The following is a 16119-nucleotide window of genomic DNA, read 5'->3' as shown; positions in this document are numbered from 1 at the left end:
TCCACATTTACATTATACTATCCTATACCAATTTATTGAAAATGATGTTTCTTGATTATCTGTCAGCTGTTAAATTTAACTACACAATTAGATAATACCAATTTAGATCATCCAATTACCAAGCGATGCTTAATTTTGTTCCGTCTGTGGTGTAAAAATGTTGCATTACCAATTAAATAAAAAACACTTCAGCAAAACATGGTCAGGTCAAAGTGTCTGAATCATTTTTGGTCCCAAAATTTGTATAAATTTTACTGGTAGTCACTGTATGAAGAATTTTGGGGTATACAGTTTACTTTATTGTGCTCTCCTCACTTACATAAATTAACTATAGTGTCCTGCACTAGTGAAAAAGAAATATCAAAAATTATATCTGGTGTCTGAATCATTTTTGGTTTGACTGAAAAGGCTCTTTCACACCAAAAGTGAAATGAATAAGCCTCAGGCTGAGGGAAATGTAAATTCACTGCTGTACAGTAGAGGGCGCCGCTCAAACAAACCTTTCATATGCTGCCATTCTGAACCACAGAAGAAAAGGATTCAGGAGAAGAAAGGGCAACACTCTTACTTCAGCAAAACAAAAAATGAAACAAATGTGCTGTCTATCTAAAGTCATTTTTGTTTATTAGTGTGGTTGAATTGAATCGTCAAAGGTCAACAGCAAAGACATTGGCTAATACAGTGAGATTAAAGTATAGTTGTCTAATTTAACATTTTTAGGTATTGCAGGTTTGCGTAATATTAGCATTTCACTGTTTTTATTCGTTTTGAGGAATAGTGAATCTGTTTTTGCGCAAGTGAGATGAGTAAATGCATGCTCATCTCAATCTACAGTAACCGTCCTGTTCACACACAACGCCTCTGCACTTACTCACAGTTTCTCACAACATGGAGACTGAAGAAGTCATGTCATGGAAAAACAAAGTAACTTACATTACTTATTTGAAAAAGTAACTCCCAACTCTGCCCATTAGCTTTCTGTTTGTTTATGTGCTGTTAACATTTGCTTTCTGTCTGTTAGTTCATAGAGTAAGTATATGTAAACTGTGTGTTTACGCAGCTTATTAAAAATGCCAGGTGTTGGTGTTTCGTACAGCATAAGTTCAGTCAATCAACGTACACTTACTTCACTGCTAGGTGACAAAAAGCTCCTCAAGTCTCTATGATATTCTAGTCTCGGGTTCCTCCTTCAAAGGCAGTGAGATGTTTTCATTGGTTTTATCTCTCACAAAGTGAATATAGTGCATTTGAAATCACCATGAATATATATATACATTTAAATTCATGTGCCTCGTAATCTTTAATCAAAATAACTTCATCTCCCTCTTGCAGCTCATCTCAGGGCAACCTGTCACTCACATGAGATCCACCAATAGCAAACCACAACCATCCAACCAACCAATCAAATCCCCACGGACAAAATCAAGCCCCGCCCTACATATGTTCTTGTTCCAGAAGCTGCTTCACTCTGATCTACGTCACGATCGGGAATATATCATTCAAACTGTGCACAGGACTGTGCACTTAAAGGGATACTCCACTTTTTTCGGAAATATGCTCATTTTACAACTCCCCCAGAGTTAAACAGTTGAGTTTTACCGTTTTAGAATCCATTCAGCCGAACTCCGGGTCTGACGGTACCACTTTTAGCATAGCTTAGCATAGATCATTGATTCTGATGAGTCCAGTAGCATTTCTTTCAAAATGACCAAAGAGTTTCAATATTTTTCCTATTTAAAACTTGACTCTTCTGTAGTTAAACCGTGTACCAAGATCGACGGAAAATGAAAAGTTGCGATTTTCTAAGCCTATATGACTAGGAACTACTCTCATTCCGGCGTAATAATCAAGGAACTGTGCGGCTGTACCATGAGTGCAGCAGGCGTAGTGATATGACGCAGCGCCTGAAAATAGTCCCCAGCCCGGTAACTTCTTCCAACGTGACCGGGACTAAGTTTGTCTAACCTATTAGACCTATTTTCAGGCGCTGCGTCATATCATTACGCCTGCTGCACTCATGGTACAGCCGCACAGTTCCTTGATTATTACGCCGGAATGAGAGTAGTTCCTAGTCATATAGGCTTAGAAAATCGCAACTTTTCATTTTCCGTCGATCTTGGTACACGGTTTAACTACAGAAGAGTCAAGTTTTAAATAGGAAAAATATTGAAACTCTTTGGTCATTTTGAAAGAAATGCTACTGGACTCATCAGAATCAATGATCTATGCTAAGCTATGCTAAAAGTGGTACCGTCAGACCCGGAGATCGGCTGAATGGATTCTAAAATGGTAAAACTCAACTGTTTACCTCTGGGGGAGTTGTAAAATGAGCATATTTCCGAAAAAAGTGGAGTATCCCTTTAACTGTGTTACGCATCAGTTTAATACTTGTGGTTAAAGGTTTGTTCAAATCCTGCATTAGCAAACACAAATAAAAAGAACAAAATAGGTCTGCATCTTATGAAGGCTGCAGGATTCCTCCAGTACTCGACCAAATGCATGCTCTCAAACTGCCTTGTGAATGTGATTGTTGCCTTGTTATCATAGCGGCTATTTGTGGAATGTTGTTTTTCCTTGTATTGTTTCTCAAGGCAGTGCCGGGAACACTGGAATGTGGCTGTGGGAACGAGGACCAGCTCAGTCATGAACGCCCTCACACAGGCCAAATCCAGCATCTACCTACCGCATCTGCCACTCAGATCAACATTACAAACCACACAGATAAACAGACGAGGTTTAACCTGGTGTGTCAGGAATGGCTTACGAAAGGGTTTAAAGTTTGTGCCACAACAAATAGATCTGTTTTGGGCTGTACTACTATAATGTTGTTCACACCATTCACTTCTCTTAAGATATTCGATATTATAGTATTATATTGTAAGAGAGTTAGGGCAAGTTTACCTGACAGCAATGTACTTAAAATCAGAAAAGTTTTTCATTTGTGTCTTTGAAAAGTTTCACGTACAGACGACAACGTTGTCAAAATGATCCCCGTTCACATGGATCGGCAAAAACTACTAAAAATGCTGTATTATGCCAGGCCAGTAGTTGGCGATGTTAGAATTTGGCGTGTGTAAATAATGCGTCTCCACTGATTGTAGTAAATCTACACTTTGCAGGAGAAGCGTTAATAAACTCAGTATCTTGAGCAGCAAAAGCACAGTCCTGTAGTCTGCCATTGTTGTTTTGGTTGTCAAGTAATCGCACATGAAATGCGCATGACGTCACTGTTTTCACGAATTCATGGTTTTGTAGTTTACACAATAATGGGATTGTTTTCCAAAACTTGCACTTTGAAACCCATTTTCAAAAATGAGGCCCCCAAAACACAGTTGTCGTGTAAATTAACGGCCAAAACGCATTAAAAGTTGTACGTTTTTAGTTGAAAATGGAGTTGAGTAAACTCTTTGTCCTGCAGAGTTCAGCTCCAACCTCAATCAAACACACCTGAACCACCTAATCAAGGTGTTCAGGGTTACTTGAAGATCACAGGCAGGTGTGCTGGAACTGAAGTCTGAGGGAAGATTTTCCAGGAGCAGATACTTGGTACTAAAAATGTTATCTAGGACTGCACAGTAATTTTTTAAAGAAAAAAGAAAAAAACATTAAAGCTGCATTCAGTAACTTCGGGATTTCTTCGCTGTATTCTCGCTTTTTGCTCGCAGGTTTCTCTCTAGAGCTCCCCCCACAGCTTCGGAATAGATATTTGACAACACTGTTGTAAAAACTCGTTGGCTATTCTCAGACACCAGAGGCTAGTAGATCAACGACATCAAAGCAGATGGGACATTCTTTAAAACGTCTTCTTCATTCGGGTTCGAACAGCGTGAGGGAGCGCAATAATGACAGCATTTTAGCAGATTTCTTTTGGCCGTAAAGCAATTGTTTACATCGCGAGACCTGATATCACGCGAGACTTCGGCCCGCCGCCCCAAAGTTGCAAGTGCGTATTTTCCGCTCACGGGCACCAGGGGGTTGCGAAACGACCACCATTCAACCCGAAATAAGTAATATAACCATTCCAATGACTCCGAAGCTGTTCAGTTAAGGTAAAAAAAGTTACTTAGTTCACCTTTAAATACCATACCAGAATGGAGCCATGTGATTGGAGTGGAGTGGTTGAAAAGTAACAAAAAGCAGAAGAGGTAAGTCATTTATTAGGTGAATCAAGAAAGTTTAAGGAAACTTCTTTTTTTTTTTTTTGGAATAATGTGCACTGATGAATCTTGCACACTTAAACAAGGAACACATATGCTCTTGAGCGTCCACCACAGCTGATCTAACAAATATCACCTATACTTGATTCATCACAGTACACTAAAGACATGTCTTGTGCATTACAATTTTTTGGAAAAATAATTTTTAAAAACACACTGGTTTGCAAATCTAAACAGAAATCTGAACATTGGTTAAAGCAAGGTTCTAAAGGGTTTTATGTTGTTGACATATTGCATTTAAAGGTTCTTATAAATCAGAAAATACTGTCAAGACTGTTTTTAGGATCAGTGTGGATGATATATGAACAAACCCCTTGGTTAAAACCTTCAGAGTACTGATAGGAATAAAATTGTCAAGTTTGGTGCATGTAAAGCTGCTGTGGTGGAGAGGACTGAGTCAGTGCTGGAGATTTAAAAAACAAAAACAAATTTTGAGAACATAATCTTCACTATGCATTGTAATTGACCTCTACAGATTCAGATAAAGTATATTAAGATAAACACTTAAGTGTGTATTTAGGATATTTTCTTTTCAACAGTCTGGAAAAAAAGATGTTATGAATTTTTTGATGTCAAAATAGCCAAAAATCTTAAAATTGGAAGAAGAAAAAAGTAATTGGTGCTAAATTTGATTTCATGCTGCTTTTCAGTACTTCATTGAACACCATTTAAAGCTTGCAAAGGCACTATGATGATCACAGTTGAAAGTCTACTTGAAGAGAAATGCAGCGAGTGACCCCTGCTGGCTCTGACTGAGAAACACACACAACACAGGATAACAGATGCCTTTACAGAAGCATACACAGAAGTCCTCATTATGAAATTGTTTACTGGGAAAAGAGCTACAAGATGTCCTTTTGATTAAAAAAAATATTAATTGTGAGTATAGAAAAATTACGGGTTTGAAAAGAAAAATAATGACAAAAATATATCCTCTGTGTTACCATTGCTTTGCTTTGTGGTGGTTCATTTTATATTGTGCATTTGTATAGAACATAATTAAATTATCTGGGCCAATGTTACGTACACTATACGGAGGAATGTGTGTTGTGTATGTGTGGGTAGTCTGTTTTTTGTGTGTGTGTGTTTCAGATCCCATTAGATCGACAGCCAAGATAAACTAAGTTTGATCATATGCCCAGTTTACAGCTGGTATTAAGAAGTGTTTTGGTGGATCGGATCACAAGTGGACGAGGCTAAATACAGGTGTAAACGGGGGCTAAAAGCTTTTTTTTGTGCTTGTCCACTTTCCACCACTTCCAGAGAAACACATTCGACCGGATTATTTTCGTAGTGTAAACGCTCGTGTTCAAACCACCGCAAAATACTGTCTACTCACCGTCTACTGACCTAATGCGTGAACATTATGGGAAGAGCTCTAGACAGACGGGGTTTAAACTTTGTCGGCTGGAGACCCAAGTTTGGTTTGAAGACGAAAAACGTACCAAGCACAATGTTCTCTCACCATTCCTGATTTCTAACACACACTCATTTGTCCATTAGATCGAAAGATCTGGAGAAAAAAAAAAACATAATTTTATCCGCCCATAGACCCTCTCCTCGAAGAAATCAGGACAGAAGTGGTTGAAAGTGGACAAAAGAGACAGAATAAAACACCAGGTGTAAACGGGAATGTGTCTCCTTCATCTACTTCTGATCCAATCGACCAAAATGCATCTTAATACCAGGGGTGTAAACAGGGCCTTAATTACAGGGCCTCGAAAGAGTTATTTTCAACTAACCAAATTACAAGAGAACAAGTAACAAAGACAATAACAGTCAGCATAAAGTCAATTTCATATCTCATGTTCGAGGCCCATAGGGAATCAATTGTAATGGAGGTTACTCTGTGGCCATAAGAGCCTGAGTAATCCACTAAGTCCTGGATTTGGCTCTCCAGCTGCTTCTACTCCGCTTCTGACCTTGCAGGAAAGATTAAAGCAGTGGGCATTTCCTGGCAAACACCTCAGAGCAGAGAGACACAATATCCCACTATTAGGACAAAGAGCCCCCCACACACACATCTATGTCAAAAGAGTTTCCTGCATGTCTGACCTGATCGGATAAATAATTCAGGACACATTCTTGCACTTTTTTTTTTTTTTTTTGATTGTTGGTCTTTGTTTGCACACACGCTAACGGATGTATTATCTTGTGAAAAACCTTCCAAGAAGAGTGGAAGCTATTATTGCAGCAAACGGAGAAGTTAATGCGATTTCTCCCACAAACGTTTGAAATCTCACACTCAGTGAGACAGAAGAGGCTCTGATGTTAATTGTTATTGATGGGGTCTGGCTCACTGCTCCAGTTCATCCCAAAGGTGTTCAGTGGGGCAGAGAGCCAACATGGCTGATCTTCAAGCGCTGTGTATCACTGGACTCCGTAACATGAGGAATCTAAAGGGAACAGGCTCATGACTTCAAGCCAAATTACTAGAAGAGTGCCTATTTGCAATTTATCCAAGTGAAAAAGAAGTGTGTTTGTATTGAATGTGCACTTGTAGTGTACTAAAGCAATAAGCACCATGAAGCCGTGGTTTACAGTGAATTTGTAACAGCTAAGGGCCGATGTTATACCTTGGAAATCCAGAGTTCTCGCGAGAGCACAAGTTGAATTTGCTCAGCGAGTTACTCTGGCGTCGAGTAATGATGCTCAATAAATATGTCCTTGTATCCAACCTGCACCAATCACATCGGGTTATCTGATATAGGCGGAGCTGAATAGAAGACGACAGCGCTGTGGCGTCGAAGTCATTAGTAAACATTGCAAGATGGCTCTGGATGAACACCAGTTGTTTGAAACGGCTTTGGCCGCTACAATGAACGAGTTAGACGTGGCTTTTTATCTAAAACAGGAACAGAAGACGCCGCTCGAATCGTTCTTTTGCAAGAAGGACGTTTTTGCTGTTTTGCCGACCGGATACGGCAAGAGACTAATCTACCAGTTAGCTCCGCTGGTAGCTAAGTGTATGGGGCTTGTTGTGATTGGTCGTAGTGTTATCCAATTGCGTGCAGTGAGATTTTCAATTTCATGCTTGGTGCCGCCCTTCGAGCTGGCCGATTTTCATTAGTCGATGCCACACCATTAATCTTTCAGATTTAGGTCAGGATTTCCAGGCTATCGATGCTAGGCATGACGCGGAGAGGAGTTGTTCTAAATTCTCTGTATACCATGGCTTCATGGGGCTTATTGCTTTTATAAAATGGTTAGTCCATAAAAAAATATTTATTATAATATTTATTGCAGTGGCGCAATAAAATTTATTGCAGAGTAACTAACAACAGCTTTGAACGAGACTCTAGGACCAGAACTATCCATATTTGCAGATAATATAATTTTAATAAAATAAAATGCCACTTAAGTGTACTTAAAGAGAGTCACTTTCATGACTATGTTTCACACTTAAGTACAGTTCTATAAAGTGAACCTTGTAATGATGTCAAATTAAAGGTTTTGGTAGCACTTTATTTTAGTGTCCTTGTTACACGTTACATGTAGTTACTATAATAATAACTATAAATGATGCATAACTAACCCTAAACCAAACCAAATCCTAACTCTAGTAAGTACATGTAGTTACTTAATGTTACTCAGTACTTAAATGTATAATTACAGTGTAACAAAGACACCTTAAAATAAAGTGTAACCAAAGTTTTACCTTAAAGTCCAACTGAAATCAAAATGGACCCTATTTACTTTGTTAGTGCATATTACTAGTCTTGTGGTGAACAATTAATCCGTGCAAGTTAAAACACTGAAAAAAATGTTTTGGCTTCGTAATCTTTAATCAAAATCTGAAAATGCCCCTCCCCTCTGCATTGGAGGACCTTCCCTGATGACGTAGGTTTGACGGCTTGGGTTGAGAAAGGCTTAACCACTCCCCTCAAATCGTTAGTCTGTAATGAGCGAGAGATGGAGAGGAGGAGCACTAGAGTAAAACCCTGCCCTCTGTTCAATATTCCTTTTCACTGGGAAATACGTCACAGCACTGGAGAAAAGTCGTTTGCAACTTCCGGTTCACGCGGACTTTAAAGTACATTTTAAATAATTGTGATTTAATAATACTTTGTCATTTAAATAAGTACACTTATTTTGATGTGTTGACTAATTTACTAAAGCACATGCAAAGTACATGATTGTAGTTTTTAACTGTAGTGTATCGTGCGATAGATAATATATTTGAAATGCTCTAAATTGCAACTTCACCTTTACAAATGTGCAATTACAAATATATTTAAATACATGACATTCAAGTTTAGAAAGAAATGACATAAAACTATATTTTAGTTTACCATAAATTCTTGTCAGAACATTCAGCAGTAACTTTAACCATATTTCAAAGAAAATAAAAGTAATTATATATAAATAGAAATTACATAAAAAGATGTACTTAGATCCTACATAAGTGGGTAAAAAACACTAATTTAATATAGTTAAATATTAGTTTAATATTTCATTTAATTGAGTTTAATGTATATATGTATATATATATATATATATATATATATATATATATATATATATATATAACATGCAATAAAGTGTCTGAAAACATTACATTTACTATGGACTTAAATATATTATTTTAAAGTATATTATTTCTGTAATAAACGCTCTTTTTTTTTAAAGTATGCTTACTTATTTTCATAAGGGAATGCGAAGTATTGCCCGTTCACCTGACTCACTGAGTGTTTCCCTATCATTGTCTTGCCTCATATTATGATCTTCTGCCTGTTTATTGGATTTACATTTCTGGATTATCATTTCTACCTTGATTACCCGTTGGACTGTTTGCCTGTTATCTGCTGTTTTACTGACCCCGTTTGTGCCCATTGTTTACATTTATTAATTCAACTCTTCTGCAAAATGGATTCCAACTCAACCTTGAGTGTGAGTTCATCAGAGTTCATCAGAGTTCAAAAAAACATGCTGAGTCTTTCATGTGTTAACTTGTAATACCCAAATTTTAGTGAGAACGGACAAAACGTGAAGCAAACACAGCAATGAAGTATTGAATCTTGTGTCTTAAATGTCGGCCTCTTGTGATTTTCCAGCGGTCAGAGTAATGAACCCTTGTCTTGATCTGTTCCCCGTCGCCGCCTCCAGCTGTAGCCTAACGAAAGTCAAAACCTAGGGAACAATTTCCATGTCACACAGTGGACGGCAGCTATAATTTCAAAGCACCTGCTCTGAACTGACATACACAGGGATTTAGTTCAGACTCCTAATTATCATCAAGAGCATTTAAAGCAACATTATCTTGGGATTTGTTACACATTTTCATTGCGCTAATTGGCTGGAGATTGTCATGTTTTTTGGGGGGAAACATTCACAGAATACCATTGGACTGGACGAGAGGTGAAATTAAGACCCTGCCAATGGCCATGCCATACAAGTTAAAGATAAAACTTTTAAACTGATTAGTATGTTCGGTTTGGCCATGATAAGGAAGAAGCACTTTATATCAAACAGTTAAATCGACAATTTAGCTATGACTGAGTGTATGAAATTGTGAGCCTTTAGATGAGTCATGCAAGACTCTCCGACGGCATTCATGCATTGGTTCAAACTCATGCAGGCTTTTTGTTTAAGTTGGGAGTGTGATGAAGCTGAGGGAGGCGCTGAGTTCAGCAACATGAACTCAAATGAACTCTAACAACATTGTATGACGGCATTTCTGAACAAAGCTCCATTGCCCAACAATTCCCTATTGTCCTCTGTACATACTGTGCATCACACCAACTTAATCTACAAACCGGAATATTCAGGTTCTGTCCCCATAAGCACGCTCTCTCAACATGCTGACAAATTCCTAGAACACTTCCTCAATCTGGCAGTCTGGTGAATGTGCTAACTGAAAGTGATATACATGTACCAAATACATCTTGCATGCAATACATTTGCACGTTTTGAAGAACACCATTTTCTTTAGTCCATATGTGAAAAATCACCACATTTATAGTGAAATGTAGCACAATCCTGAAGTGACCAACCTTAGAACCAATCTGAGACGTGGGAACTGCAAGGCTTGCTAGGTCACATGACTCACGTTAGTAAATCTTATTTAGATACCTGCCTAATTGTATCAGAAAAGCCAATACTGGTGTTTGCCGATAATAAAATGAATTAAACCAACATAAAAATCCAGTCTGGTTCAGTGATGTCTTCACAAGTACACACTTATATCTTTGTCATTATCTGCTTTTTAATGCTGTGATTTATCTTGGAGCTGATTGTTTTGATTCATGGCTTGCAACTGTATTCTGAATATTGCCTATTTGAAGAAAATGAGTAGAAAATAAATATTTCCAGAATCAAAACAACCTATAAAGTGGGCTATTAAAAAAAGAAGTTAAAAGCGCACTGACTTGTGGATTCTACAGGAGAATAAAGCATTGCTTATTTTTTAAGCTTGTGGTGTGTCTATCTTGTTGACTAGCATTAGCATTGGTATTGGTGAGCTTGAGACCACTGAAGACCAGAACCGGTGCAAATGCAAAGCAGAATTTGGACCGAATGCAATGATAGGATGCTCTGCCTGTATTTCCATACGTGCAGAAATCAGCTTATTGAATATAAGCTCCGAAAACGACTCGTTTCGGATTTTGTCACATTATGGCTTAATAGTGCGACGGTCTTTAACCCCTTAACTGTCACCCCCCTTTTTGAGAATGGACATTAAAATGCACTATTCAAGCTTAAATGGTTGTAATTCAAGAATGCTTTGGAGTATAGACCTAAGTTTGGTCTTGTTTTAAAGGTAACAAATAGCAGATTATTGCTAAAGTTAAAGCACTTCAAAAAATTAAAGTATGAAAAAGTTATGGAAGTTTAAATTTACATTAAATCAAATATAATTTATTTAATATTTTTATTTTATATAAAATATATATTTTACAAAATATGTTTTACAAAAAAATTACTATAAAATCAAAGCCAAATATCTAACCAAGTTGTGTTCCAAATTTGAAGTTGATATCACAAAAAATGAAGTTCCCATGAGATTTTGTTTGGGCGTATTACCAAAAATAGCCACCGGGTGTCATTGAATTCCATTGAATTTTACTGTATGCATTCTACCATAACAAATGAATAAATTTCTGTCCAAATATCACTTCTGTCACAAAATATGGAACCTTGAGACTCAGACCTTTCTGACAATATGTGTTTTGTCAAGATTAGAAAATATTTTGATCATAAATTATGAAACATAAGGATGCCCAAAAGGGGAGGAGCCTGATAAAATAATTTAGAGTACCGTTTCTATGGTAACACAATGTCCAATTTCAAAACAGTTTTCACAGGATGAATTCTGAGATCATAAGCTTTCAAATGATACCTAATTTATGATAACTAATAAAATATGTAATATAATAAAAAAAAGCGATAAAAAAATATAATACAATATTTTAGAGGATAATATATATATTATACTTTTTAGAAGATAATATTATTTTATATTTTTTTATTGACAAATACTAGATTATATATTTTCTAATGAAATTTTAGCATAAAAACCAACATATCAATTATTAAAAGTGTGTGCGTCAACTTTTTGTGACGAAGGTCAGTACTCCTGTTATTACGTAGATTTTTTGAGGTGCACTCATAAATTCATCTATTTCTGTTCCTACATAATTTATAACAAAAAAACAGTCCTAAATATCTATTTAGGAGTCTTAGAACTTTCCAACGATATATAGTTTGTCATAATTAGATTAGGATTAAATAGTAATATAGGGAAGTAAAGTTAGGCGTCCCGTATACGGGACGGTGACAGTCTTATCAACGCCTGCTTCTACATCATTGCATCTCTTGCCCTGTCCACTGGTGCGTTAGTGAGATGAGAAGAGAGATACAGGATCACTGGACTAAAAATAGCATTACCTTCCAAATGGTCCTAATGCTAGAAAAGTGCTTATTTATTTCAACTATGTGAATATTTCAGTCGAGCAGTATTAGTTTGGTTCGGTAGCCTACATTTCACTACAGGTTCTTTGGTAAATCAGTCGCGATTTCGGCGCAGGCTTTGTAGACTTTTAATGTACAATATGGACCTGACAGTAATCCCACAACATGTAAGTAACCGAACAAATGACTAATCTGTGATCAGTGATTTCTGATATGATTCATGCACAGTAAGCGTTCTTTGACCTCAAAATTATTTATTGCTGTTTATACGTCAGTAAATCAAGCCTGTAGCTAAACATTGATTGCTTAGCCACAGGCTTGATTTACTGACTTCACATTGTTTCTCTTAGTAGCATTAAAATAATCTCGTATTTTAATTGAGATTAAATTATATACAGAAAATGATCAAAAATGCCTCCTTTATAATCGCTGGAGCTGTCAATCAAACAGCTTGAGTTTATCAGTGACTGAGTTCTGGACTCTCGCCAAAACTCTCCTTATAATCAATGACGCTGTCTACACTGCACTATGAATCTCTTATTTACTTTGTGTTTGCACTGTTATTTATGATGAAAGCATTCGTGAGTGTACAGAAATCAAGTTGACGAGATCAGTGATCACAACATCACGACTCAATTACAAGATCACTGCATTCATGCACTCAACAGACATGTCTGTCATCAACTACAATGCTCATCGCTAGTTAATCTCGACAGCTGTAATAATAAAAACATGTAATAATTATTTAACCCTCTGATGGTCTTCGTTTCTGTCCACACTCGTGGTCTTTGGGGTCTCCAGAGACCCCAGACAATAACATTTAATTTTGTAACAAGTGTGTAACAAGTTTACAAATGTAATTTTACTCTGTTTGTTAATGTTTTTACACAACATTTGTGCAGTTTTTGGAGGATTTATGATATCTTTTAAATTTCTAAAACAGCATTTGATGTAAAATTCACTATATAAAAGACCCAGATTTCTAACTTTCATTCATGGGGATAACATGGATAATTTTAAATGGTTTAATGTAACATTTATACCCATTTTTTGGAAAATGCAGTTTAAAAAAAAAAAAAAAAAACTTTAACCACTAGATGGCTATAGAGCTCCACTATATGCTATTTGCTATTAGACTACCTGAAAGATATCTTTTCACAAGTTGGATTCAGTTGGATTCATATCTAAATATTATAAAATCACAATTATAACAAAAATAAAATATTTTTTGTCAAAGTTTAGTATATTTTTTTGTACTGAAAAAAACCCAGTTTTTCAATAATGTTACATTATGATTAGAATCAAACCTGAACAAAATGTTACAAAGAGAAATGTTGGAGTCTTAATATTTTATCATTTATTTCAATCATCTATTTTTAATATAATTCTACAATTTTAATCAACATTTCAGTTACTAACTGTAACAGAACTAAAATGAACAGAAATGAACAGTTATATTACATATGAACACATGAACTGAACAGCAATAACAAGTGAGCAAATAAAGCAGTAAAAAGATAACATTTAGTAAAAAAAATCAGTAAATGGGGAAAATATCAAACAACGAGGAACAATAATTGGTGGTTTCATCTCATACAGTCTCATTTACAGTGCACTGCAGATGTTTATGCGTCAATGCATAGCAGGCAGTAGTGTAAGGCAGTTTAGCCTTACAAGTGTGTGTGTGTGTGTGTGTGTGTGTGTGTGTGTGTGTGTGTGTGTGCACATTTTCAATGTGTCAGTGTCACCAGTTTATTTTTGTGGTGGTACTGTATTTTGGATGATTTTATTTTACAAATGATAACAGAACAGTTTTTATATTCTCAAAAATGTATTCCTCTATATATATGTGTGTGTGTGTGTGTGTGTGTGTGTGTGTGTGTGTGTGTGTGTGTGTGTGTACGCGTGTTGTGAGCAATATAATTTAGCATTGTGGATGTTTTTTGCATTGGTGGAAGTGTGCCACTTTATTTGTGCCATTTCTGTCGATGTGTTCTGCGTTGTTTCTGATTTTGATGATGAATTTTGTCTATTTTGATTGCGGGGACCCCGAAGACCACGAGTGTCACAAATTTTGTCACGCTAACATAAAAACAGATATCATTCCAATTTTTTTTTTTTTTTTTTTTGTAGATCTAGAAAGTGTTGAGAGCCGTAGAAGGTTTCATACCATTTGGACAAAGGGATTTTTTTTTTTAATTTGAGCAAAAGTCATTTGCGGGTCAAAAAGACCCCGAAGACCATCAGAGGGTTAATATGCAAAGATGTAAGCCAATCACAGCAGTGGGCGTTTACACTGAAGTCTCACGCCCCGTCAAACAGTGCGTTCAAATCAGACGGCTAAAATCAGGGTTGGGAAAATGCCTTTTATTTCTAAACTAAACATTATAAGTGCAACTCAGGAAATGCAGTTTGTTGTATATTAACATAGCAGACATCTTTGTTCTATTGTTAAGGTCTGATTTCAAATGTATGCTCTGGGTTTGTTTGGTTATGTCTGTATGCTTGGCCAGCTAATGTTGAGTAAAATCTGACGCGAGTTTGCATATCCACCTCGTCTTGTGTTTCTATCATGCATCATATTGCGGACATTACACAGTTTATGATGACCCCTTTAAAAAGAAAAGCAAAAGCACCATACACATCACAAAGGCACCATAGCAGTAGTCCATATGACGTCTAAGTCTTCTAAAGTCAGTCAATAGCTTTGTGTGAGGAACATCCCGGAATTAAAGCAATTATTCTTAGAAATATTTCCTTTTGTGTTCGGTTTTTGGGTGAACTATTCCTGTAAATTGTAGGATACCAAGTCGGGAGACCTAAACAAAGGCCACTTTTAGGAGGTCTTGTGAGGTTTTAAGTCCAACTTTGGAAAAGATGCTCATAAAATCTCTTGACCATTGGGTTTGAGGGATTACGTCTGCCTATATAGCCCTTAATGGCATTAACTGATCTCTTCCCCCGGCTCCTGCCTGAGAGACTAAAGATCCTTTAAGCTGACCAAACAAGCTACAGGTTCATTAGATGGAAACAAACTCCCACTACTTCATTCCTTCAGATTGCTTTTCCATCACATGTTGATTATAGTGCGTACCCTACTATTGCACTCCGCAGGCAGACTGCTGTTACCCTCTCAAAGTGATATAAACTAGTGGCCGTGTGATTGACCATGCAAAACATACCATCACAATGCTGCTTATTGGCTCAAGATCCCACCAAGTCTGTATGATATTCTGGTATTATGTCCTCTTTATCATCTGTCAGTCATAAAATGGTGAGTCTGGTTGCTTACAGCACAATGTTGAACAGTATAATAATGATAGTGATGGTTGCATTAACCAGAGGAACAATTGGTTATGATAACGATGAAAGATTAGACAGCTCTTACCTGGAGGGGTCCTTGGTATCGTTGGACACAAGAGAGCTTGAAAACTGGACACACACAATTCACTAACACTCCCCATGACTTCAGATTGAATGTGTTGAATGTGGTCTTTCTTTGCTGCTTTTCTCCCTTCAGTGCCCGGGTCAAGCAACACATGCCAAAACCAGCGTGCCTGTCATGTCTCAGTATCTCACAGCGTTTGCATGGGACTCGTCCTCATGCTTGTGAGTGTGTTGTGCCTTGCTTGATAATCCCAACGCCTCTGTGACATGCACTCTCAGTACCTCACAATTTCATTTGTGTGTTTGTTTCCTCTTTCTTAACCTGCCACAAGAACTGCAACGCTTCCCCTCTCGCTGCTAATAATGTCTTGCTCCACTTCTACTCTCCTAATCTGCTTCTTTCTCTCTCACACACACACACACACACACACACACACACACACACACACACACACACACACACACACACACACACACACACACACACTTACTATGAGATATTATGATTTTCTGTTATTCTAAAAGACATAATTTTTTCAAATCAACATGAACTCGACCCATGTTCCAGTCTTCCTAAGTGAACAACATATTAATGCACATTATC

General features: G+C 37.0%; 1 protein-coding gene across 1 annotated transcript in view; it reads right to left on the bottom strand.

The window, feature by feature from the left end:
• Window positions 1-15877, bottom strand: part of cyth1a (cytohesin 1a) — a 62319-nt gene extending 46442 nt beyond the window's left edge. Inside the window, exon 1 of the mRNA XM_084417328.1 lies at window positions 15517-15877. Coding sequence (XP_084273454.1) covers window positions 15517-15592 — 76 coding nt within the window. The 5' untranslated portion in view covers window positions 15593-15877. The remainder of the gene's footprint in view (window positions 1-15516) is intronic.
• Between the last annotated feature and the right edge of the window lie 242 nt (window positions 15878-16119).

This window comes from Rutilus rutilus (genome assembly GCF_951802725.1).
Source record: "Rutilus rutilus genome assembly, chromosome: 1".
Classification (NCBI taxonomy): Eukaryota; Metazoa; Chordata; class Actinopteri; order Cypriniformes; family Leuciscidae; genus Rutilus; species Rutilus rutilus.
Note: the sequence above shows the minus strand (reverse complement) of the source record. Positions and strands in the feature narration are given on the sequence as shown.